The 26946-nt window shown below is 34.8% G+C and overlaps 1 protein-coding gene across 1 annotated transcript; it reads left to right on the top strand.

Moving 5' to 3' along the window:
* LOC117317438 (collagen alpha-3(VI) chain-like) lies at positions 1-26512 on the top strand. The gene is made up of 22 exons (XM_033872249.1): positions 1-132; positions 2963-3529; positions 4953-5003; positions 5913-6485; positions 8437-8514; positions 10762-11376; positions 11901-11978; positions 12457-13041; positions 13340-13420; positions 13821-14405; positions 14815-14832; positions 15520-16089; positions 16358-16420; positions 17952-18521; positions 18784-18801; positions 22206-22229; positions 23253-23282; positions 23668-23712; positions 24471-24700; positions 24914-25250; positions 25907-26032; positions 26367-26512. The coding sequence occupies exons 1-21, from the start codon at positions 48-50 to the stop codon at positions 26023-26025; spliced, it is 5322 nt and encodes a 1773-aa protein (XP_033728140.1). The 5' UTR covers positions 1-47; the 3' UTR covers positions 26026-26032; positions 26367-26512.
* Positions 26513-26946: the final 434 nt, after the last annotated feature.

The raw sequence follows: 26946 nt of genomic DNA on the forward strand, positions 1-26946 counted from the left end.
ACGTATCCAATAGTTAGGTACCAGAATTTGATCCAGTCCCGTCTCGCATGGTCGCCATGGCCCCTCTCCTGTCTTTAGTGTGTTTAGTAGTGATAAGCCTTTCTGCAGCCCAAGAAACAACAGTAGTCCCAGGTAAGAATATACTGTTACACTAGCATTTCATTTATGTTTAATTGAGTTAAAAACAAAATATTGAAAATGTTAAGAATTATTATTGTTATGTTGCTCGAAAAGTGATGCAACGTGTAGTTACCTCGAATTAAGATGTTTCGTTATAACGTATACCCTCTTACTTCTTGTTACTACAATTCGAATGAGCCAATCCTCTATAGCCAATATTTGACACTAGTGTTGCTTGTATGCTAAGCAATTGGTTTTACACCATTAGAACAGATAAAATGCTACTTGTGAAGAACTTTCATGCTCATTTTTAAAGGTCTATAGAATAATGATTTAGTATAAATACATTAGTTAATTTGGAGATATTCCATCTCCTTCCACTGTATAATCCGTGATTTTCCCAGGTAGATCTATATCCTAGCGAAATACTTAGGCAAAGCCAACTATTTCGGTAGCTCATGATACATTCATTATAGTTGTTGCTAGAAAATGAAAAATCAAACACATCAAAGTTTCAAAATCAACGGATTCTCTGTAGGATACATGGATTATAACTGATGCATCCGTTTCTTAAAGTTGTGATAGACCGCGATATCACTGATTAAACGACATTTTAATGTGGTAAGGTGAAAAAAGATGTATCGAATTTGTTTTCAAAGTTAAAGATTCTATATTGAATCATACAATGCATAACATGAAATATTCATCGGTTCATAATTCAATATAGTTTATTAAGTGATCAAATTTTTGTCCTATGAGTGTGTTTTTAGTCGGTAAGTTTCGAAAGTTGGAATGGTGCCATTAACAATCCTTTCAAATTAACAAAATACTTTTGATAGTGAATGATGATCTCGTAAATAAGTAGAGTACTCAATCATATGATGAATGGTATTAAATTCAGCGTTGGACCTGAAAGTAAGGTGATATTATTGAATACGTTTATTTATTTCATAGGGAATTATGTACATACTGGTAATGATTTTCGATAATGAATAATCAAACACACCAGTTGCACATTTACATATGAATTCAGGAACAGTTACTAAATAATGAATACAAAACGTTGCACATTTACCTATATTTCTATTTCTACTCAAGTTGGACTCAATGAAACTACCAAACTTAATCTGTTTCATTTGCTCATGAATTTGACCAGTTTAACACTTCGCAGTTCATTAAATTTGTCTCAAGAGCAACTCAATACATGACCCCATGAAATCGACCAAATCAAGATTCAATCCTTAAATGAATTCAATAATAGCTACTGAATAATGAAAACAAAACTTTACATTATATTTGTTTTTATTTCAAATGAATAGTCAGTGGTGCAGGGAGTAAACTCCCTTTGCTTGGCCCGTAATAGGTAACTGAAGTTGGGTTCTCCCTTTCTAAACCTGTTCTAAATATCCGGATGGGAGGGGTGACAAGCTGCCGTTTCTAGTTTCAGTTTTTCAGTGTAATATCAGAGCAATGGGGAAAAGTGAAGATTGCATTTTTTGTAATGAGGGTAGAAGATCTATTTTACAATTTCCATTTCTCCTGATAGTGATTCCAGCATCTTTAAATGATCTTATCATCGACACGAAAGGACATAAAACCATTCTTAACCCAACCTAGTGGTTAAACGTGTGGACGTCTATCAATACTTAAATGTTAACATAAATTCATATATTACACCAATTACACCGATCATCACACCACAGGTCATGCTCCATATTATACATAATGTAGGCCGCACTGACCTAGAAATGATAGCTATCTCCACGCTTAAGTACCGTCTACCTTGACACGAAGGCGTAATGACATACAGTGGTCACGTTATCAGTATGTAGGCTCCCAACATATGGTGAATGCAAATTTGTTCCCAAGACTCTAACCGATTCAACAGAGTCACCGGCTCATTATATACGTGTTTTTCATGTTAATTTAAAAAAATCAAATCCAATATTTACCGACTCGATTAAATTATGGATTTATTTAATATCACTTTAAATTTGATATGAGTTTATGTCCATTTTGTTTTTCCGAACGTACTTTTAGATTTACTTTTCTTTAGCATCACAGCTTAGAATGCAGTTTGCTATTAATAAGTCGACATTAACAATTGCTTTTTCTAAGTTTTAAGTTCATGGAAGTGCACGCAATTTCGATGACTCCTTACAATGATTTTTTTAACCTTTTAACCATCAACTACGTAATGTATTGATACTATTGAGATATACACTGATAGTGTGCATTATATTTTCTTATGAATTCATATTTATTGTAGATGGCACATCCACATAAAACCTTAAAATTCTTTTACTATGCATAAAATATCACCAATTTTCGTTCTTAGGCTGAACAAGGATCTGTTTTATAAACTGTTTTCCTAATTAGTTACATTTTTAATTGTATCTGTATTATAGCGAATTCGAACTATTTGTTCCAGATGTCCAAAAAGGGAATCAAATTTCTGTTTTTTTTTTTTTTTTTAAACGACCACATTTCAACTTAATGAATTGTAATCTAAAACAAAAAACGACAATCAGTTTCATAGAAATGTTTGGAATTTAACGTCCACAAAACGTATGTAACACGAGGACTGTCCTGAACCAATTGTATACCAACATAGCTTTTGTGTTGCCAGACTATTGAATTATTTGTAATCTTGATATTGTATGTCCCGTCTCATTGTAAGCCTCATTTCCTTATGTTTTTTCATCCCTGCGGTAATACTGTACACTGTAATCAAACAGTATTCAACATATGCAGCTTTCGGTAGTCGTTACGTTGTAATATCTAGTTGTATATAAAATGGTATCATTATATTAACGGAAACATGTATCTTATGTCTTTCCAGGATGCTATATCCGCCAGGCAGATATTGTTTTCCTGTTAGATTCTTCAAACAGTGAAGGAGCCGCCAATTTTGAAAAACAGAAAGATTTCGTCTCAACGTTTGCAAATTCCTTAATCATTGGTCCCGATGACATCCAGATTAGCGTAGTTACGTTCGAGTCCGACATCCACAACCAGTTCAACTTAGACACATACGAAAATAAAACAGACCTCTTGGACGCTATCAAAAACATTTCATTCGTAGCGGGTAACACGCTAACAGAGAAAGCCCTTAACTTCGTTCGTACTGTGAGTTTCACAAACTCTTCTGGCGATCGTGCGAATGTGGAAGACATTCTGGTCGTTTTAACTGATGGCCATTCTACGGACAGGAACAGTACTCTTGATGAGGCTGAGATGCTTCACAACACATCCACCAAGGTCATCACCATCGGAATCGGAGCTGATATTGATATCTCTGAATTAAATGCTATTGCCTCCGATCCATCAAATGCTTTCACAGTTCCCGACTTTGATGCACTCGCCGGTATCCAGAACTCTATTTCCGCCCAGGCTTGTGTCGTTTTTGGTGAGGAATTTCTTTGTTTGATTTATAGCATTATCACACAAAACATACAACCACTGAGTTCAAAATATAGTTTATAATTATAAATATCTTAGTAAAAGAAAGCAGATATCCGAAATTATCTAAAAACTGTATCATACGATATGGCTATCCATAGCCAAATTTATCACATCAAGCTTTATTCGAGAGTATATCATGACTTTGATATAATACATGTATTTGTTTATAACACTTATACCAATTTTAATCATCATTTATTGGCCCAATACGTTTTGATGTGAATGAGCAGTTCAGAATAAGATAATCATTATAATAAAACAAAGTAACTGTTAAGTGAAATAACATTTAGTCGTTACACCCTTTGTACTAATTCTGATGTTGCTTAAGTTTGACATATTATTTTTATATAATGTATATTGAAAAGAGTCACAGTCACTAAAATGTTGCCGTCACACTCATACAGATTTTAATGACACTTCAAACGTGTGTTTGCAATGGCTTTAGATCAGTTTAGACATTAAAGTGTTTGATTCAGTCAAGAGCGCTTACCAGATAAATAACCTCCTTTTCAAGGTAGTGAAGTATCTAGAGATCGTCTTCAATTACGGGTTATGAAGAGACATCATATGTATAATGTACATCAAGAAGCTTTTGTTGCATTCCATCGTAATAGGTTGCTTATGATTCGTAAAATGAAATTCCTCCATAGGCATGTTTGTATTTTGTTGGTACGTATGAATGTAAATAGACTTAGGCATATTACAACAAATACATCATGTATCGTACCTTGGTTACTTTATATCAAAGTCAATTCACACTCTCGTGAAACAAATCTATATTTATCAAACTTTGTTCTAAAATAGTGTCACGTACTTTCCGATAAAGAAGTCATATTGATCAATCGAGAGAAACTACCTGGTAACACTAATTGTCGACTGGATGTTTCTAAAAACAATTCATTATAAATTACCTCCCCTTAGTATTTTTTGACAGTGTCAAATATCCAGCATTCTATTGAAACATAACAAGCAATAACTTCGAATGCTTAAATGTAATATTATTATAGAACATATGTACTTAATGCGTTTTAATGCATTTGTTAACTGTTGATTGTGTGGTGTTTAAAAGATATACAAAGCAGTAAATCATTACAACTTCATGTGTTGCTTGCATTTATTGATTTCCAAAAATCAAAATGGTCATTTTATAACAAAACTATTATAATCAGTGATTAATGTCACGGTTTTATCAACCAGAAAATTATAATCTGATTATTTTTGCAAGGTCAATATAATAATGTATCGAAGTGATCAAACGGCTGTACTTGTATTTTATAAAACACAATACTATTTCAAAATTTTGCTGGCTCACCAAACAGGACTCATAAGATAAATATATGTGATTCATCGTTTTGATTTAATTTCAGTTCCAACCACCACTCCTGAACCAACCACTACTTCTACCACTACCGAACCACGTGAGTGATACATTTCATTTGCTACAGTTATTCGCATGATTTAGTATATAATCAATACATGCTTGTTAAAACACTATTTGTAAGACTGCAATATATAATGTTATCAATTATGTCAGAAAATATTTTTACTAAGATTGAATTGACACTAGTAATAGACGGTTACTTAAGTATTACTGGCAGCATATGTCTGTAAAATTGCAATAATGTTTTTTTCTTTAAATACATTGAAAACTATCACTGATAGTCTTTGGCTTTGGTGTTACCCATCAATAATCAACAACCGTGAGTGAAAATTGTATCTAGTTACAGAATGTGAATGCCATACGAGGCTTATACTAACATTCTTTTTGTAGGTGATTTAAACACATTATAATTCAAGTGATTATTAGTGTATTTTCTTAAATACAGGACAATTTTTACCTTGTCGCGTACATTGTCAGTTTTGAATTGACATTATAATGTTATATAATGTATATTCATTTGTGGTATTAATATTGTTGCTTCCGTGTATCCCATGTCAATTTTTCCTTTATTACTGTCAAAAGCCCGCTTAAAACACAATACCAATATGTTGCAACTGTGCTTTTTGTTGCGTTTTGGCGTTGACATTGTGCTAACGTTTAGGTTTCTGTTGATTTAACCCCTTTACTTCTGCTGCTTTTAAACGGAGAGCGGATTGAAGTGGTTAACCACATTGGTTGTTTGTGGCTTTCTTATCCATGGTCCAAATGAAGTCATCACCTAGCGTTGTTGCATGTATTGCTTGTCATTGTCTGCCATGAGTGTTTTTGGCTGTTCTGCTTCTACTGTCGTCACGCTGGTCTGTCCGACGGTGTAATACGATGTCTGCTTTTGCCGTCGATTTCGCATTTGTGGACAAATGCTTTTGAATTTGTTTTTATTTCTCAGCCTGCTTCAACCGTGTGGCCGACATTGTATTTTTGCTGGATTCCTCTAATAGTGAGGGGGCTCAAAATTTTGAATTACAAAAGGATTTTGTGCGAAATTTTGTAACAAAATTTGTGCCAAAACTAGGCACCGACGGCGTTCAAATCAGCGCAGTAACCTTCGAGTCTAATGTTCATAACGCTTTTGATTTGAACGAGTATGAAAACGCTACTGATATCTTAGAAGCAATTAGAAATATCACATTCACTCCCGGAAACACCCTGACCGACAACGCTCTCAAGTTTGTCCGGGAACACAGTTTCACCAATACATCCGGTGATCGTCCAGAAGCAAACAACATTCTCGTGGTTTTAACTGACGGCCAATCTACGGACAGAAACCAAACCGATATTGAGGCAAACGCCCTCCACAACACAGATACCAAGGTCATTACCATTGGAATTGGAGCTGGTGTAGACGTCACTGAACTAAATGAAATTGCTTCACAGTCGGGACTCGTCTTTACTGTTCCTGATTTTAAAGCTCTCAGCACAATTGAATCTCAAATTGGACGTTCAGCATGTGCCACTCAGCGTAAGTCTTTATAGTTAATTGTGGGGAGAATTTGTTTAATCCACTTAATCCATTAATGTTATGTCATGACCTCAGTTTTGATGGATCCAATATCATTGATGTATCCTCTATATAGGTGTGCTGTGAGTTGTGAGGAGAACCTGGAATAATTCCGTTAGTCATACGGTTATTTAATTTGTATTGTAATATCACAGTGGAGTCTTAAACACAAAATATGTACATAACAAAGAGTAATTATGAAGTATATGTTCCTTCCTTAAATCACCCACATAATATAAATGACGCGTTTCATATCTGCGCCCTATCGTTTATATCTCATATATAGGTTTAGGAATCCATCTTTAATGTTTCTTCTGAAGATGAACTCCGATTCGACGTATCACCCAGAATACTGTTGATACTATGTAACGTAAGATTCTCTGCAGGGTCAAGAGAAGTTTTTCTTTTGTTTAATGCTTATGAGAATAGGAAAGTTTACTTTTCTGCCATTTCCTTTTTTTTCAGTCATTTTCTCTCTCTTCTATCATCTCGTTCTTTCTGTGTTATGTTTAAAAATGTCACATGATACACGTCAATATCATGTTACCACCCCTAGACTTTCCACGGACATTCTACAATGATTTAAACATGAAATAGCTCGTATTTTTTTTTTATTATGAAATGAAATCGTATGTCTTGGTGTATAAATAAACAAAACATAATATGCCTGCTATATCTCACTGAATGTCGTAAATGGCGACACATTACAGGGCTCCCTGCATATTTTTTTGTCCTTGTCTTCTAATTAGGGGATACTGAAGGGTCCAAAATAACTATTTTGTCCCAATCGCGACACTTTGGATCTTACAACTTTCGTCAAAACCCTATCTTTCTGTATTTTTTCTATAGGTGTCTCTTTGACACCTGCCCTCATATGACCCTGGTTGTTTGTATCTCCTTGATACCTGCCCTAATATGACCTTGGTTGTTTGTGTCTCCTTGATACCTGCCCTTATATGACCCTGGTTGTTTGTGTCTCCTTGATACCTGCCCTAATATGACCCTGGCTGTTTGTGTCTCCTTGACACTTGCCCTCATATGACCCTGGTTGTTTGTGTCTCCTTGACACCTGCCCTCATATGACCCTGGCTGTTTGTGTCTCCTTGACACCTGTCCTAATATGACCCTGGCTGTTTATGTCTCGTTGACACCTACCCTAATATGACCCTGGCTGTTTGTGTCTCCTTAACACCTGCCCTCATATGACCTTGGTTGTTTGTGTCTCCTTGACACCTGCCCTCATATGACCCTGGTTGTTTGTGTCTCCTTGACACCTGTCCTCATATGACCCTGGCTGTTTGTGTCTCCTTGACACCTACCCTCATATGACCCTGGCTGTTTGTGTCTCCTTGACACCTGTCCTCATATTACCCTGGCTGTTTGTATATAATTGACACATGCCCTCATATGACCCTGGCTGTTTGTGTCTCCTTGACACCTGCCTCATATTACCCTGGCTGTTTGTGTATAATTGACACCTGTCCTCATATGATCCTGGCTGTTTGTGTCTCCTTGACACCTGCCTCATATAACCCTGGCTGTTTGTGTATAATTGACACCTGCCCTCATATGACCCTGGCTGTTTGTGTCTCCTTGACACCTGCCTCATATAACCCTGGCTGTTTGTGTATAATTGACACATGCCCTCATATGACCCTGGCTGTTTGTGTCTCCTTGACACCTGTTCTCATATGACCCTGGCGGTCTGTGTCTCCTTGACAACTACCCTCATATGACCCTGGCTGTTTGTGTATAATTCACACCTGCCCTCATCTGACCCTGGCTGTTGCGAGAAAGTTAAACCCCTAAAAACAAAAGACAAACAACGTATTACATACTATTCTTCTCTTCGGTTTTCCTTGATTGCTGTTCCGGTGACTTAAATTCTAACTGATGTGTTTATCCATTACAGCACCAACCACCACCACAACAACAACCACGACAACTACTCCAACTACAACCACCACGACAACCACCACCACGACACCGGGTAAGTGGACATCACTGCTACCTATGTTATGTAATATTTGTATTGTTTTTACCCAAAGATAATTTTAAGTTCGTTGACAAAATGCATCAGTTGATTAAAATAGAACGTACGGTTTTATCCAAACAAATAAAGACGGAAGTCATTTTAATCGATTTGCAGGTATAAATGATTTTTCTTTTATTGTTAAATGCATTTTTTATACACAAAATGTATCAGTTAAAACTAAATTATTTATTTCATCTCTTATAGTACTTATATTACACATTACTCATATTTAAAAGGGTTACGGTTTCTTTTTTGTTTATATTTGATGATTTGCATACGTTAGTCTTTACCATACATATTTTGATATATCTTATTTCCGGTTAGATATTATTCACCTTTATTATAATATTATTGTTATTGGGTTTTTTTCTGTTGTTGTTTGAACTTTAATGATTGTAAATGGGTCTTAAATTAATATCAAAGAATAATTTACTAAACAGAGGTAAAAAGCATGTGATTTATTAAATAAAATGCATGTGTGGATCAAATGAGAAATCATATCTTGTCAGGATGCATTCAATAAAGACGAATATCGTAAACTGTATTAGAGATAGAAAATAGTATCACGCTGACAACGTGTTATAAATATTGTATGTGCTGGTGAAATTACATGATAAACTTACGTACCAAATGTGTCCTTATTTATCATCCCTTTCACACACATGGTTTGAAACAAGGCAAAAGCGAATATTATGAAAGATTCAGAAAGAGTCAATAACATACGCTACACGGTTAATCAGAATGCTTTATCCTTATAGAAGGCATGGTATCTACGACATTTCCTCACAAATACATTGTCCGAATCAAAATAACTACAATATGTGTAGTGTCAAAAATGCATGAAACTTTCTTCTTCGAATATTACGTAAGAAATGCGATTTCTATATGTTGGTAATCGTGAGGTAATTATCTTTTGTACGATAATCTTAAGATGGAGGAAAACAATTATAACATCATTTTAATCACGATAATGGGAGTAAAGTCACGATATTTTTGTATTCACCAGTTTTACTAAAAACTTGACATGTATTTTTTTTTTACATTTAAATCATTTTACTTGGGTATCATGCATACTTATTTCTATTTTTTGAATATTTATGTAGTGAAATTATGTTGACCTTATTACTAAAAAAAGCAAAAATGAAAAAAATGCTTATGCATATGTGTCTTATTTTTACTAATACAGCATTTAATTTAATTTAGTTTTAAGAACAAATATTGATTCATTAAAAATACAAAAAACTGATTCGTGTTCTTTTATTTATTTATTATTTTTATTGATGGTCCATCGTATGTTGGTGTAAGATATTCGTGTTTATATATCTGTGTCATGTTGAAGAATAACCATGAATATTGAACACAAATAAATGTAGGTAAGATATGTTTTACCTACAAACAAAAAGTCATTCGATTCATTTTTTAATTGTCTGAGTTTTTAATTGATCTTCCGTTTCGCCAGTGTAAGAACGCACTGATTATTTGTTGCATATATCCAAAAACGTTTGATTTTAGCGCTTGGTTTGCAAATGGAAATCCGTGGTATTTCAGCCTATGTGCTTTATACAGGAAGTTAATTGGTTGATCTTGTTTGCTTACTTAACTGTGATGTAATTTGTTTTGCGATATATCGCGATTTTATTGCGCTTAGTTCAGATAGACAAAATAGCTTTTAACTGAAGTTGATACAGAGGAGCGTGATGCATTAAAGTAAAGGTAAGTTAAAATGAATGAAAGGCAATATAATGTGTCTGCTCTGTGCTATGGAAAATTGCTTCGCTTTCTCGACGCAAATTATCGGCACCAGTCTACGTATCCGTATCATGGTTATCTTTATTGCAGCCACAACATGAAGTACATTGGCGGTCTTCTGTCTGAATATAAAAAGTATTATTCATTTTTGGTATAGTTTTTTTTATATTACATTGGCACAATATCTTTTTCACCTCAAACCTAATGATATGATTTGAATATTGTACATTTTCTCATATGTTGGTAAAAATTGAATATATCATTCGCGAAAAACTCGTGGCTGATTAACCAGTACTTTATTTAGTATTTATATCACATATTTCATGCATGGGTTATTCTGTGAGTTTCCATGTTCGTTAAACTGAAGCGAAATCATTGAGTAAAGGATATGTTAATGAAATTACTTGTGATGAATATTCATCTTCATGTTATGTTGGATATAATGATCACAAGGAATCTTCAATATTTTGATTCAGTTCGGTTATATTTTAACTGCAGCTTGCAATGTCACTCGGGCCGACATAGTGTTCCTTCTAGACACCTCCAACAGCTTAGGGCAGGTCAATTTTGACCGTCAGATTCGGTTTGTTCTGGATGTGGTCAATGCATTGGACATCGGTCCAGATGGCACACAAGTCGCTATCACCACATTTCAAACGGATATATATAATGTGTTTCAACTGAAAGATTTTGGAAACAAAGTTGACATGGAAAACGAAATAAGAAATATCAGGTTTACTCCTGGAAATACGTTCACGGACAAAGCTTTAAGATACGCTCGAGATGTGATGTTCCAACCAGAAAACGGTGATCGACCTGACGTCCGAAATGTTCTCATCTTGATGACCGATGGTCAGTCCTCTGACCAAAACGGGACGATGAAACAGGCAGAAGAAATCCACAATACGACCAAAATCGATGTCATTACCATTGGCGTAGGGAATTTGATTGACAATGCCGAATTACTTGCAATAGCATCAAAGCCTTCGTATGATTTGTCTGTCGATGACTACTCTGAATTGAACAGCATTCTGGCAGAACTTGGACTTCAGACTACAGGATGTATCAGTATGTTTCTTTACATAGGTCTATATCAATATGAAATTACTTCAAACTATAATTTCCACTAAATCAATCTGATTATAGTGAAATGAAATTTAATTTTCGTTTGTGTTGATTTTATGTTAAATCGTTATTTTTTTTAGAATGATGATCATTCTTTTCAATTCAAGAACAGCTACATACATCGTAGTTTTTTTTTCTTTCTTATAAAATGTTTGTTGATACGTCTGGAATTCGTTAAACTTTAGTTTTTTGTTAATTATGGAATCAGAGTATTATAAACAATTAGGCATTTGCAAGAAATAGTAGCGGTTTCATAAAGTAGCAGTAGTAGATTGGCTGTTTGATAGATGTTAAGCTTTTAAACAATCCATTTCAGAGTTTAATGTGAAACGTTGTTTTCTAGACACCCTTTCCATGCAGGTTTTTATTCCAAGAAATTAATTCCTCTGTCTAAGATGGGTTTTTTAAGTAGGAAAAGAAAACATTCTGATCTTTTTAATCGTATCTGTTTGTTAATTTTACCTAAGTCACCCTGCCACCAACGACATCAACAACAACAATGATAACAACTACAGCTCCAACAACACCGGTTCCTGTTGATCTCGGCAAGTTATCTCTTCTGTATCGACTTCAGATAAAAGCATCACAATTCGTGCACATTGAAAATATATTTCTTCCCCAATAGGTGGATGTTTTTCAATTAATTGGCTGACGCGATGATCTTTGACCGGGACTATTTTTTAATGACGTGGTTCATCGATTTTTGTTTATTACATTTCATTCACTCTCATTAGTTACTTTTTTCTGTTTTCAAAAAACACTCGCTAAGCGTGTCTTTTTTTGTAACTTTTCGAAAAAGAAGTAGGTCGAGTGAACGAGATACTACAAACTACAACCACTCGTTGTGTATCCTCTTCATCCTTTTGAACTAAGCGCTTAAATGAGTGAAGCAAAATGAAAGGAAAAACATTGCTTTATTTTTTTTAAAGTTTACATCAACATATAGTTATACAGCTTGTAATGGTTTGATGTTTTAAAATGTTACATATCTAATGCAAAATATATTGCGCAATTTGTCGACAGATTGTAACAAAACAGTCGCTGATGTTTTATTCCTCGTGGACTCTTCGTCAAGCGTTAACAGTGTAAAGTTTCAACAGGAGAAAGACTTAATTTCGGAGATAGTGCAACAGTTACCCATCAGTCCAGACGATGTCCAGATTGCCTTTGCTACATATTCATCAGAAGTCCACAGCAGTTTCTTCTTAAACCAATGGTACAACGTTAGTGAAATCGTTAACGAGATTTCACAAACTGTTCAAACATCGTCGCCTGGAGTATCGATGCCAAGATTGGGACTAGAATTCGCTGAAGAAGTCTTCAAGCCTATAAACGGAGACAGGCAAAATGCTACGGACATTGTTTTAGTAATCAGTAACGGTGATTCCATATATGCTTCAAACGCTGATAACGTAGTGCAACGTTTACAGAATAGGAACGTCACCATAATCACATTTGCTTCAGAGAATTCAACTGAACTTCAGAATATTGCATCTCCATCATTCTCGATTCAAGATGAAAACATTACGACAGTTGGTCTACCGTCTCAAATTAAAGGCATGATTGATCAGATATCTGGATTCGTTCCCTGTCCAACCACCACTCCAGGTATGTGCTTACTTACGATATTCAACTTTTTTTTCACTGCGTAACAAATACGATTGTTGTATGATAATCCATTTATTAAAAATGCAAAAATTAACCATCAACTGATTTTTAAACATAATGGTTGATAATTACCTGTTTGTAATATCTAAATTATCAGAAGAAAAATATTTGGTTGGAATCATTAATACATATTTTTGTCAGGAATTATTCAACTTTGTATACCATAGTAATAAATATTAACTCACGAATTCAACAAAACAATGGTGACTCAAAGCTTAAATATTTCCTGTCACCGTAGTTCCAACAACAACACCTTCGACTACCCTTACGACTATCACAACTACAACCACGCCCCCTCCTACTACGACAGTTACTCCCGGCAAGTAACTAAGCTCCTTTAACAACGGTTTACGTTTACTTGAAACATTTCAAAAACCCTTGGAAGTAATATCGCCATAGTATTACCTTTCATGCACGTTTTATGATTAATACTTGATGAATGGTGCTCGGTATATCTGTCCGCTATTGGTTGCCTTTATTTGGTTTCCGATGAAATTCAAATGCTGTTTCATCAGTGTGGATTTACTATTGAATTGATGCCGATATAACGATAACATCATTTTATCATTACCGTTATGAAAAACCATTTTCCTGTATATAATAGTTTTAAATTCTGCAAGATAAACTGAAAAAATACAATGAAGTTATTTATATATATATATATATTGTAAATAGTTATTCTAGACTAGTCCTAATAGATCGTATTGTCATCTTAATAGCTTGCAGTAAGATTGTGGCTGACGTGTTGTTTCTCGTGGACTCGTCAAACAGTGTTACTGATGAAAGGTTTGAGACAGAGAAGAATTTTACATCTCAAGTAATCCAGCAATTTACCATCGGTCCTGATGATGTCCAGATTGCATATCTGACTTTCGAAACGCTTGTTCATAGTCAATTCCAATTCAACACATTTAACAACTCTGCTGACGTTCTGGCTGCCGTTCAGGCAACTAGTTACACACCCGGAAATACATATACTAACGTCGCTTTACAATATGCACGCGAACAGGTTTTCACCCCGCAAAACGGCGACAGAGCAAACGTCTCGAACATTGTCGTACTAATGAGTGATGGAGAATCGACATTTCCAGAAAAAACTTCAAATGAAGCAGACCTTATTAAGGCTAATAATGTGACCATTGTAACATTTGCTATTTCTGACGCCGCTGACACGACGGGCTTGACTGAGTTACAGGAAATTGCATCACCAACATTTGCTGTTAATACCTCATTCACGGGGCTCATTTCCAAAGTCACGGGATTGGCTGACGTAATTTCAGGGCTATCACTTTGTCCCCCAACTGGTACGTTTTATAGATTCATGAGGTATTTAATAACGCTGATTTAAGTTTCGGATTCTTCTTACAAGTTTCTTTTATGACTTTAAAACATTAATATCTTGTCGGATAAATGAACAACCAATACAGCATTCTCTATTCGAAAACAAAGAAAAAATTAGAAAACGTGACAGGCAGGTGGAAATACACCTTTTTAAAACTGTATCAGTAGGTGTTTCATCCTTCGAGGGCACGTTAGTGACGCTTCGAGCCAGAAGTGTGGACATCCAAAAGAGAAGTGGGAAAATCAAAGTGGATATAGAAAAGTGGGAAAATGTCGAAAATGATGCTTGCTAAGCTTGTAATGTAATCAGTCAGTTTGTGAAATTGTATGATATCATGAATAAACATTAACAATACTAACCTGCTGTTTCAGCTCCTCCGACTAAAAACCGCAAGTATTTTTAACAAACTGTATCGCATATATATCGATGGGCATTTTGTTCACCTTAAAAAGCATTCATTGCGTGATTTGCTTTGCTTATTGAAATAGGCATGAATCCCGATACAATGACAACAGTAAAAGATAAAAATATGTATTGTTCATTGGAATTTGCTTAACACGCACTGCCTTTAAAATTTGGGGATATAAAAAAAATTATTTCTATAAATATTTAAACATTTCTTTTTCATTTGGAAAATAATAGTATAAATGTTTTTAAGTAACAAAAATGTCAAATTAGACAATACTAGAGACTTTTGGATAAGTATTTAAATATTTTTTCAATTGTTTTGATTATTTTCGCTGTGTAACGCAATTTAATATGTATATGTCTTGGCGATAAGAAAAAAAAAATGGACATTTCAGTTTTCGCACTGTCGCTATTACTGCGCCAATCTTATCTAGTCGGCCTATCAATGTATCTTCGGTTTTTTACCTGTACTGGACATGTTGGTGTCTTCCTGTAAAAATTGCAAAGATGTTCCGTGCTAAGCTATCGACTTTAAGTGTTTTATCTAAAGACGCCAAAAGGAAATCATTCCTCCGCTGTTAGACGTATTTTTGCTATCTCTGCTATACCCATTGATCATTGATTTGCTTGTGTTGTGAGAAATGAATAATTATGTATCACAATTCCAGCATGCTTTGCTCCTGAAGCGGACATAGTATTTTTGATGGATTCATCAAATAGTCTTGGACCAGAGAACTGGGAAAAAGAGAAGCAATTCGTAATGGATCTAATTGATAATCTCAACGTGGGCCCCAACGACATGCAAGTCAGTGTCGTAACGTTTGAATCTAACCCAACGGTCCAATTTTACTTAAATGATTATCAAAACAAATATGACGCAATAGCAGCGATCAGTAACATAACTTTCAACACCGGAAACACCCTAACTGGAAAAGCTTTAGAATTCGTCAATGACTTCGTCTTCGTCGAGAATGCCGGTGATCGTCCTAATGCGAACAATATACTGGTCGTGCTAACTGATGGAAAATCTATCGACACCAATGAAACACTTGAACAGGCCGCTTCTTTGAAAAACGACAGCGTGAAGATCTTCGCCATTGGAGTTGGACTTGACGATAATGGAAAATCTGAACTGGAGAGCATTGCCACTGATCAAAATCATGTTTTCCAGACTTCCGACTTCTTCACACTTTCTTCGCTTCAATCAGAAATTGAACTCACAGAGATTGACTGCAATTGTAAGTATTTAATCTTAGATACCATTTGTTTTGCACTTTTGTCTGTTTGATTTTGTTTCCGTTTAAAACCACTTCTAGCGCACAATTTCCCTGCCCTTGTGCTGATAAGCTGTTAAGAATATGAAATGACTACGATAATATAAATTTACATGCCACAGCTTCTTACATTAAGTATTAAATGAGAAACCAAATAAATCGAACTGGATATTTTCGGATACAAATATTTGTGTCTTTTTGTGAATTGTATACTATACCATATCTTTTTCAGCCACTACGTTACCACCTATCACAACAATTCCAACGACCACGCCCACAACAACGCCCACTCCAGGCAAGTAGCGGAAATGACGTGACGCTGATCGTGTCCGACATGGAGGGAACAATCCATATTTTAATTAATGACATATTTTAATTAATGATTGTAAATTCGTTTTGCAATTAAGTGGAAAATTATGTATATTGTACTACTGATAATTAATCCTCATTGACTAACACGAGGAACTTATGCATATCATTTAACCTGATCAAATATGTTACATAAATGTTATTTCAACAAGATTTATGAAATAACCGTGGGGCTGACGCTTTTGTAGACGTTGAGCTTGCTGGTATCTGTTTATTAAGATGTTGTAGTACGTCTTTATAATAATATGATGTGGTGTGAAATCCATGCTTCTCAGAATATTCAAATGCACGCAGTTTGCTTTAAGAAATGATAACAGGTTACGTGGTGATGGAGTATGCAATTCTATTATACATATCAAGTAGATATATACGACATACATAATGCTTCACTCACAACTCTAATATTGCTTCGAAGATTTTAAAGGAGACTTGTTACGTTGGATTTGCTTGTAATGCTTTCTATCAAGTAACGTCATACCTTCTTTCAAACTGCTTTCGATGAAAGTTTCTAACTTTGAAGTGGAATTGGCAGACCGATATATAAAAAATGAGGCGACGGTAATGTGCTTGATACAGGATCAGGAGCTTAGCTTTTTTTTATCTAAGCATATATCTATTGCACATGTACGTATTGTACAACATATGTTTCGAACATATTTCTACAACTTGCATATTGGCCTTTTAACCTCGAGAGCTTGCTTGAAATTCATATTGCAATTGTGTCGGTTTGTCGAATAAGGATTGCACAAATGACTTTTGAACATATTTCTACAACTTGCATAATGGCCTTGTAAGCTGGAAACTTGCTTGAAATTCATATTGAAAATGTGTCGGCTTGTCGAATAAGGATTGCATCGATGGCTATTTGAAAGTATTCTACAATTTCAATAATGGCCTTTAAAAGAATGAAGCATGTGTACATTTTACCACGGCTTTTCACGTTAACAGCTTACTTGCATACGTTTATGAAGGTCATTGACTTTGAGAGCTTGCATGTGAAGACAGCAAATCATCATTTTCAGGCTTGTTGCATAATGATTGTACGAAAGGTTTTTGAGCGTATTTCTGCAACTTTCATAATCGCCTTTAAAAGGGTAACGATGTTACATTTTGCAATGGCTTTTCGTGTAAACAGCTCGACTGCAAACACTTAGGAAGTCATACATTTAAGGAGCTTGCTTTTGAGGCAGTAATTCATATTGAACTTGTGCCTGCTTATCGAACGAGGATTGTACGCATTTGGGGCGTATTTCTGCGACTTTTATAACCGGCTTTAAATGAGTAAACGATGTTTATGTTTTACAAATAATATTGAAAAGTCATTAACAGAGCTTGCTTGTGAAGACAGCGATTCGTATTACAAATGAGCTTGCTTTTCGAATAGTTAGATGCTATCCAAACATTTATTTGAACAGATCAAATTAGTGTTATAATATCAAAACTAATGTCTATGACAGATTGTGATCAAAGGCGAGCAGACATCATCTTTGTACTGGATTCTTCGAACAGCGAGGGACTTGTAAATTTCAATCGCCAGCTCGATTTTGTTAAGAATTTTGTTAAATTGGTCAAAATTGGTCCAAATAATGTCCAAATAGGAGTAGTAACATTTGAATCTGAAGAACATAACGAATTTGATCTGAATGAACACCTGAATTCCAAAGATCTGATAAGTGCTATTGATGGTATTACTTATAAACCTGGAAATACCTTTACCGGTAAAGCATTAGCGCTCGTAAACAATCATAGTCTCACTGCCGCTGCTGGAAATCGACCAAATGCAAATGATATAGTCATCGTAATGACCGATGGACAGTCCACAGACCGCAACGAAACACTTGAGGAAGCTGCAATGCTGAAATCTTCGTATCCAGATCTTGATACATTCGCCATAGGAATTGGAGCAGGTGTTGACAATGAGGAGCTGGCTGCCATCGCTTCTGACAGTTCAAATGTCTTTCATGCGCCGAATTTCCAGTTTATCTCTGACATTCTGCCATTACTTGGAAACAGCACATGTCTTCCACGTATGTCAACTTATATTGTTTTGTGAAGATATATATTAGTTAACATCATGGTTATAACTTCAGGTCAATAATAGCATTAGCAGTATAAGAACGTTCATTATGAAAATATTAACTGACAAATTCATCCGTATTTCCGAAGGATTCTAAGAAAATCATTTCATGAACATTTGTGTTGATTTTCTAACCCGTTAAGGGAACAACCTCTAATATTACATTTTGATGATTGTCATGTTTACTTTTCATTTCATACATTCCGTTATAGCTGAAACCACTGGAACTGGTACGTATTTGCAACAGAACGCTTTTTAACTTTGATTCTTTTCATGGATAAACTTTTTTCCCGTTATGATGGAAATCATGTTCACAGCAAGTAAGGAGCATCCATTTGCTTTTGCATACAAATGCATAACGTTTTGCATAATTCCATTGCTTGTATTTCCTCCTAACCTAGGTCCGTAACACTTGTCATCCATACTCTCTGCTTAAGGGTCAGCTTCAATTGGACTGCAAAATATATCAGTGATAGGTGACCAGGAGGAATGCCGTGCTCGAGTACCAAGATTATGATACTGTTCCGAGACGATAACATAGCCATTAGGTTATCCAATCATCCTCTTCTTAGGAACATTGTTGTTGTAAGGATGTGAATCCCCATATACCTCCTTCGTCAACCAAACCATAACTCGGGAAGCCAAACATCTGCGCTGAGAATGATATCAAGAAACTGCTTATTATTTCAATAGATATCTTCCTGACGTAGCTGCATATTGTTAGTAGCCGATAATGGGGGATCGTCCAGAAGTTTTGCGGATGTTAGCTTTTACTTGTCTTTGGCTTTACCAAAGCAACAAATTTTCCAACGATTGTCTTCGTCTTCTACCGATTTTATCGGAAATACCTTGCTTTTAGCCTGAGTATGCTGCATTCTTCGGAGCAAGCACGATTATTTCCTACAGCCGCCGGAAAAAAACATTTGAAATTGGTCTGTAATACCGTATGCTTCAGGGTCTGCTTTAAAGGTGGCGGTTAGGATTTTTTAGGTGTTTAAAACAAAGAACTTTATCTGTAATGTTTCCCATCGCAGTTTTTTTTAAATGGGAAGTAATTAGGAAAATATTGATATCAGCGTGATATGTAAACGATCTTGATTGTTCTAATTAGCTATATAGGACTCTACGTGGGAAGTCTATAAACAAAGAGAATATCCGTATATACATATAAATATTATATATATACTGAGATCATGGAGCAAACTAACAACACTTACTTTGTATTTAGTATGGAATCGCATTTTTAACATGGTTGAAAGTGTCTGCTTCTTAACAAATTGAAGTGCCTGGTTTTGAACATTGTACATAGACATTTATGGGGGAAAATATTTCCAAAATACTGAATTCACTATTGATACTGAAAATTTCACTTTCATTTTCGTATTCATTGCATGCATGCATAATAATGTCGTAAGGACATATATGATTGGAGTTCATGTCTAATGATTACTTACGTATATGTTAATGGGAAAGAGGGTCAATCTCATATACAACGGCAATTGTTTCAAGAGGGAACAGCACTTGTTCAAAAGGCACCAATGTTTCATCCAAAAGGAGGTTTAATATTTTGAAGAGTCGAATATACAGATGGAAACTACATGAATGATATGTAGATAAAAAAAAGCGTAGGGAGTGCATCGCAAATGGACTATGGCATTAAAATACTATACATATATACTGCATTCACCAACAACGGAATGATTTGCTTTTTCAAATGTTCGCAATTACTGATTTCATAACACCAGTCCCCTGCTTACCAGTGACACAATGGGACAAGCTTCAATCTCCATGCCTATGGTGAAAACTGGCTGACTGCTGCAACGAGCTGAAGTATAGCAAAATCAAAATGCTTATATGCATATGTTGACATCGCTTTGCATTAATGGAGCTGCTTATTAATCTGAAGTTCATTGACCAAAAGAGAAGTCCTACGGAATGATATTGTAATACAAAAATAGATTAACAGAAGAACAACCAACCAAGAAGATGAAAGGGTTCTAGAAAGAATAACTTTTAAAGTTACATATACATCATTTTCCATTATTTCAATTGTATAAAAACTTACCTTCTGAGGTAATTATCTTGTTGGTGAATCATTTAAGTCCGCTTAATAATGACATTGGAATATGTTATTGTTTACTTTAGCCTGCGACAAAAGAAAAGCGGATGTGGTTTTCTTACTTGATTCATCAACTACGGAAGGACCTGAAAACTTCCAGAAAGAACTCCAGTTTGTTAATCTATTCGCAAACAGAGTCAACGTTGATGTAAATCACGTCCTTATCAGCGTAATAACATTTTCATCAAACCCTATCAACCAATTCTACCTGAACTCGTATACCAATCACTATGCTTTAAATCAAGCGGTTATGAGCATTCAATTCGTTCCCGGAAATACTTTCACCGATCTTGCATTAAAATTAGCAAGAGAAAACAGCTTCCTATCTTCATATGGTGGTCGACCCTGGGGTCGATAATGTGATCATACTTCTTACTGATGGCGAATCTACAGATCCCAATGCAACTCTAAGTGAAGCTGATCTTGTCCACAATTCCTCAGAACCTGTTACCGTTTACACCGTTGGGATCGGGTCGTACATTGACAAAAATGAACTTGAGGCGATAGCCACGGATGATAACACCACATTTCTTGTGGATGATTTTGCCGGTCTAGTTGATCTTGTTGATGCATTAGGAAGTCATTTCTGTAATGGTACGTAAAGTATATTTCGTTTCCGGATATATCACCAACATCATAACTTTTACAATATATATCACCACTTAATATATTTATATACATAAATGTGATATTTTACTTATTCATTTTTGTAGGTATGCGATATCATGTGTCATTTCTGTATAGGATCTAAGTGCATATACTGTTTTAGATGTAACTCATTCCTATTAATGTAAAATGTATGTTCTTTACTTTCGAACAATACATTTGATATATGAACTTATTATTGATTTTTTAGTGCGATCGTTTGAACTTCAAAATTACTAATATGTATGTGATGTAAAGAAAATATTTCCTAATTTCCGTTTATTTTACCAGTGATTTAACATTGGGTAAATGTATCTTTTCTTTTTTGTTTCGATTATTTTGTTTCATTTTTCCCATTTCATGCCTTAATTTTGTAAATGTTTGCAATCTGAATTCCCACACTTTTGAGTTGCTGAATTATTATGAGTGCATGGCAAACTTTAACTTTGCAATTTATACAAGGTTATTAATTTTTCAGTGACATTGGTATTTTTTATGAAAATAAGCTACCTCGAAGGAATTTCAGGAAGGGTCAAGGGAAGGAATTATTTTTCCAAGAAATTTCAAAAAAGCTTCAATTTGTTTTTAGATATAGAAAAATATCCTACTATGTAAAGATAAAAAATACAATAGACAAAAATATCAAAATTATATTTACTGAATTTCGAAATATTATTTCAAAATATATTTGAACTTCTGTTTGGCAGTGTGTATTGATATGAATTAGTCACTGTATCATAAAAGTAATATACAATTATTATTCCCGAAGGCTAATACAAGGAATATATATTTTCTTGATATGTTTTGTTTCGATTTTTTTTCTCTGGTATTTTAATCTTTCCTAAGTGTGCAATTGACATATCTTTTCAGCGACGACAACTACCATTGAGCCAGGCAAGTGGTGTTTTGCCTTTTGATTGATCAAATAACCCTATGCGCTTCACTTTTGTTATGTATTATCAGCTTTTTTTCCTTCTGTGATGGGTTCTTGTAAACACGTTACAATGTTTTAGCATGGATATAATGCTATCACATCTGAACGAAATTATTTTCTACAACAAATATAACTAATGAATTTCTTACAAAGGGAGGTAACATGTTTTTTTTCGGTTGATGAAAGTTTCATGGTTTTCACTATTGTGTTTATAATGGCTTTCGAGTTGAAAAGTTGTAACCATAACTATGTTACTACCCTGACTTTACAATTAAGACATACGATGATCACACTGAACAGTATGCCTGTGCGTACAATGTATTGCTTATAGTGGTATTAAGAGGAAATGGTTCGTTTTGATACAAACAGGCTGGCTTGCTTTTGTAAATTTTAGTATATAACCAGTATATGCTTAGTCCGTGGTTGCAGTTTTATGCATATCTATACTGGTACCTTTAATATAAAAATTGTAATAAGTTTTCCTCTATTAGAACGAACTTGAAATCTAACCCACCATTTACATGTTAAATACGCTTTTGTGTGCTTAATCGTTACTAATGCGTTTACGTGAAACGTAATTATTTGTGACCTTGACCGTAAATGACACAAATCTCACTCGGTATCAAACATTTGGTATGTATGTATATTCAGTACTGTCACTTTATTTTCATGGTTTTGAAGAAATTCTTCCAAAAAATATTGAATGCATCCTCACAAAATGCACGTGTTTTAAATCACTTCACGAAATCGTCACCCTCTTAACCTAGTTTCAAAGGCCTCTCAAAGACATGATCAATATTCATACTGTCCTATAACTTCTGATTGTACTGTATAGAAATTTATGATTTTTTTTATTGTTTCTTAGTATAGCATTATATTTCTATAATTAAGTCGACGTCTAAGATATATACTGGTAATGACAAACTTTGTCTATTTTATTTTAAACAATACCTTTGTATAATAGTTTGATTTCCTGTTTACAGCTCCAACAACATCAACCGAGAATCCACGAAGTAAGTATATAATTAAAATGCATTTTGTTCAAACGTTTACACCTCCGGAACTGCCGTCTTATCTCTGATTACCTTATATCTTTATAAATCCCTTTTTCCATATTTTGTCATCGCCTCATTTATCTTGTATCAATTCAAATGTTTAATGATTTACCGTTTAAATGGGATGTGTCGTTTATCACTTTGCTTTATCACATCTAAGTATGATTTGACTTATTATTAAAATGCACAGACACGGCAATGTTGAAAAGAAAACGAAATCCTTGAAAATAAATAAATGTAATAGTTTCATGTTTAGTAATATAAAAAATGACATTATTTCGTTATATAACTTGTTATAGTATTATAGTTAATGGTTTCTTTGATTGCTTTTTGTCCCTAATAGCAACAGCCCCGATTACGGCACCAACCGTTCCAAGTCTCCCAATCCGTAAGTACATCCTTTATATATGATATATATATAGATAGATATATGGGAATTTAGCCGTAAAACAAAGCAAACATATACATTGTGGCGGATGGTATTTGTACCTACAATTAGTTCTGACAGACAAAGCATGTTTATTGAAAACAAAAATTGAAACGATAAAATGTGTTTAGTATATTTATTGAATGCTGATTGAATATTAAAAAACAGGGACCTTATGTTAAAGAGTGTATATTGGTAACCTATGAGGTATGATATCTGCAATGATTAACTGAACACATTGGTTGCAGCAGATGGCAACGTTAAGTAACAACTAGTTTTGAGTCATTTTGTGCATAAACCACTTCACGTAAACAGTTTATATAACCCTCTGCCATCATCGGTTATCCTTTTAGATATGAATTACCATTTGAATATATGTTTAATGCATTTTAATCATTTGTCGACGAGTACAATTGCAGTCAACTTTCAAATGCGAATTCAAAATACTGTAGGTGTACTTATCCAGGCGCATTAAAATCTTGAATGGGAAATACTAAATACTAAGATCATTTTTTATCCATGATATGTAGAAATATAAATTAGCACTATCAGTATACAGCGCAATATGTCATGCGCAAAATAAGTTGACTTCTAACATATGTACGTTTACAATACTTTACCAAACACTACGACCTGACTGATTGAAACATAACGTAGCATGGAAAGATTCATCGATGGAGAAAAGTAAATTATTTAAAGTCAAACAAAACATTTTACAGACTGCGCCTACAAGAAAGTCGACATGGTTTTCCTCCTGGACACATCTAATAGTGAAGGTCCTTCCAACTTTGCCATCCAGAAGAATTTCGTTTACAACGTAGCACAAAACTTCGATATCGGACTAGATAGAGTCCGTGTAGGCTTGGTCACATTCGCTTCTAATGTCTTCAACCAGTTCAACCTATCAACATATGATAACAGGGCGGAAGTTCTAGAAGCTATTTCGAAGGTATGTTCCCTTGACAAAGAACTAATTTAGATTAACTTGGAATTTGTGTCGTGCAAACTGCAGAGGTAACTGTGACTGCATTCGCTATATTATTTGTATTTAACTTTTGTTATTGTTAATAATATAGAGGTTTTTAGCTGATATGTTATTAGTAAGACAATGGAACAGTCTGAAGCAATAAAAACCATGGACAATATTCCATATTTTACATAGGTACCATTCACCCCCGGAAACACCATCACAGAGGCAGCACTCAAATTTGTCCGTGAGGAAAGTTTCACCCCAGAGGCTGGAGATCGACCAGATGTTGGAAATGTCCTTGTTGTTTTGACCGACGGTCAGTCAACGGATAAAAATGAGACCATAGCCGAGGCCGAGTTTCTCCACAATACAAGCACCAAAGTCATCTCCATCGGGATCGGTGCTGGAGTAGATGCTTCTGAAATATCACAGATCGCTTCCGATCCTAAGTTGGCCTACACTGTTGCCGATTTCAACGCTCTTAAAGGAATCCAAGTTGAGGTTGAAAAATCTGCATGCGTTGACGCAAGTATGTACATATATACATACATGTATATATAATCTGTTCGTGTAGATTTATGTTGTACTAACATTATATTATCTTGACTTGAATGTTAAAATAGCAACACGCATACGATTCGTAGTTAGCTGAATTATCATAAACATCAACTCAACACTTGCTTTCAAGTATCACACCAGCTGCATTGTAAAATATGTATTTTGAAATTATTATAATGCGTCTATAAAGGGTGTAACACAATACGAAGCTCAGGTAATATATACAGTAAAAGGCCAATCAAACGTTATTTGTTTACCACCTAATAAATTATTTTACGATCGAAATTTCTTCAGTCATCTTAACTATGTCTGGATCTTAGTGCTGGCTAACGGCTGAATTCTACCGAGACTTTATAAAACTCTAGGCTTGCTGGTTATGGAGTTTCAGTGTAATAACACTATAAATTGCCGCATACGTCGCTCCGTCATTCGAGCTTGTCTTAGTTTGACTACCTCAGCCGTTGCTATCGTAAGACTACAATTAAACAAAATCATTCCAAATTAGATTTTTACGAGAAAACGTTTGAATTTGTTCAGAATTTAAAAAAAATTTTTTTTTATATATATACAGAAAAAAACAAACTTGCGACTGGGAAGAATACAATGCATTTTATACCTTTATTTCAGTTGTTTGCGAGGACGAGGAAGATTGTGAGAGTATGGGACCAGCTATCTGTATGAGATTCGACGGCTGGGCGCGGAAGAAATGTGCTAAATATTGTGGATATTGTAAAAAACCTCAATAAATTTCAGGTATATGTATATTCAATCTTAGCTTGTAAGCGGAAAGATTTCACTATATTTAGGAATGGTTGATCATAAGAAGGACTGTTTTGACAGAGGACAGTATGCTTGAAGGTAGTAACGTCAAGGATGATATTTTGAATCCAAACACTGCGCTCTGATTGGTAAAAAATTAGTAAAAATATCGAAATTGTTATCGCCACTAATATAAAAAAAAAAATTATATTTTACGGCAAAAATGTAATGAATTCAGATTGATTAATATGGAAGTAACAGTTGGACCAAAAAGTTTTAATATTTCATATTTTTACATATCTACTTCTATTGTTTATTTCATTTTCAGATATTCTAAAGGAGTAAAGAAGGCCATTCCATCACTGTCTAGTAGTTTTTATCCTCATCTTGTTTCACACGGAATGGTGGCATCACCTATTTTGGTATTCTTTGTAGATTTTCAAATAAAACACGTAACATTATTGACACTTATAATGCTTGTTTTCGTGCTGATTTCTCCATTGGCTCTGAAGTATTGGATTGGCCTGTTTGTCTCGTTCTCGACAGTTTGTCAAAAGACGGGTGTTTTACTGAACACCAACAGTCGGTGTCATATGAGGACGGGTATTTAGGGAGAAACTAACAGTCAGATTCATATCAGGAGGACGGGTATTTAGAGAAACACTAACAGTCAGGGTCATACGAGGACAGGTGTCTAAAGAGACAATAACCGTCAGTGTCATATGAGGAGGGATGTCTATAGGGAGACACTAACAGTCAGAGTCATATGAGGACGGGTATTTAGGGCGACACAAACAGTCAGTGTCATATGAGGACGGGTATTTAGGACGACCACAAACATTCAGTGTCATATATATGATGACGGATTTTCTAAGGGACACCAACAGTCAGTGTCATATGAGGACGGG

Source organism: Pecten maximus, chromosome 19 (genome assembly GCF_902652985.1).
Source record: "Pecten maximus chromosome 19, xPecMax1.1, whole genome shotgun sequence".
In the NCBI taxonomy this organism is placed as follows: domain Eukaryota; kingdom Metazoa; phylum Mollusca; class Bivalvia; order Pectinida; family Pectinidae; genus Pecten; species Pecten maximus.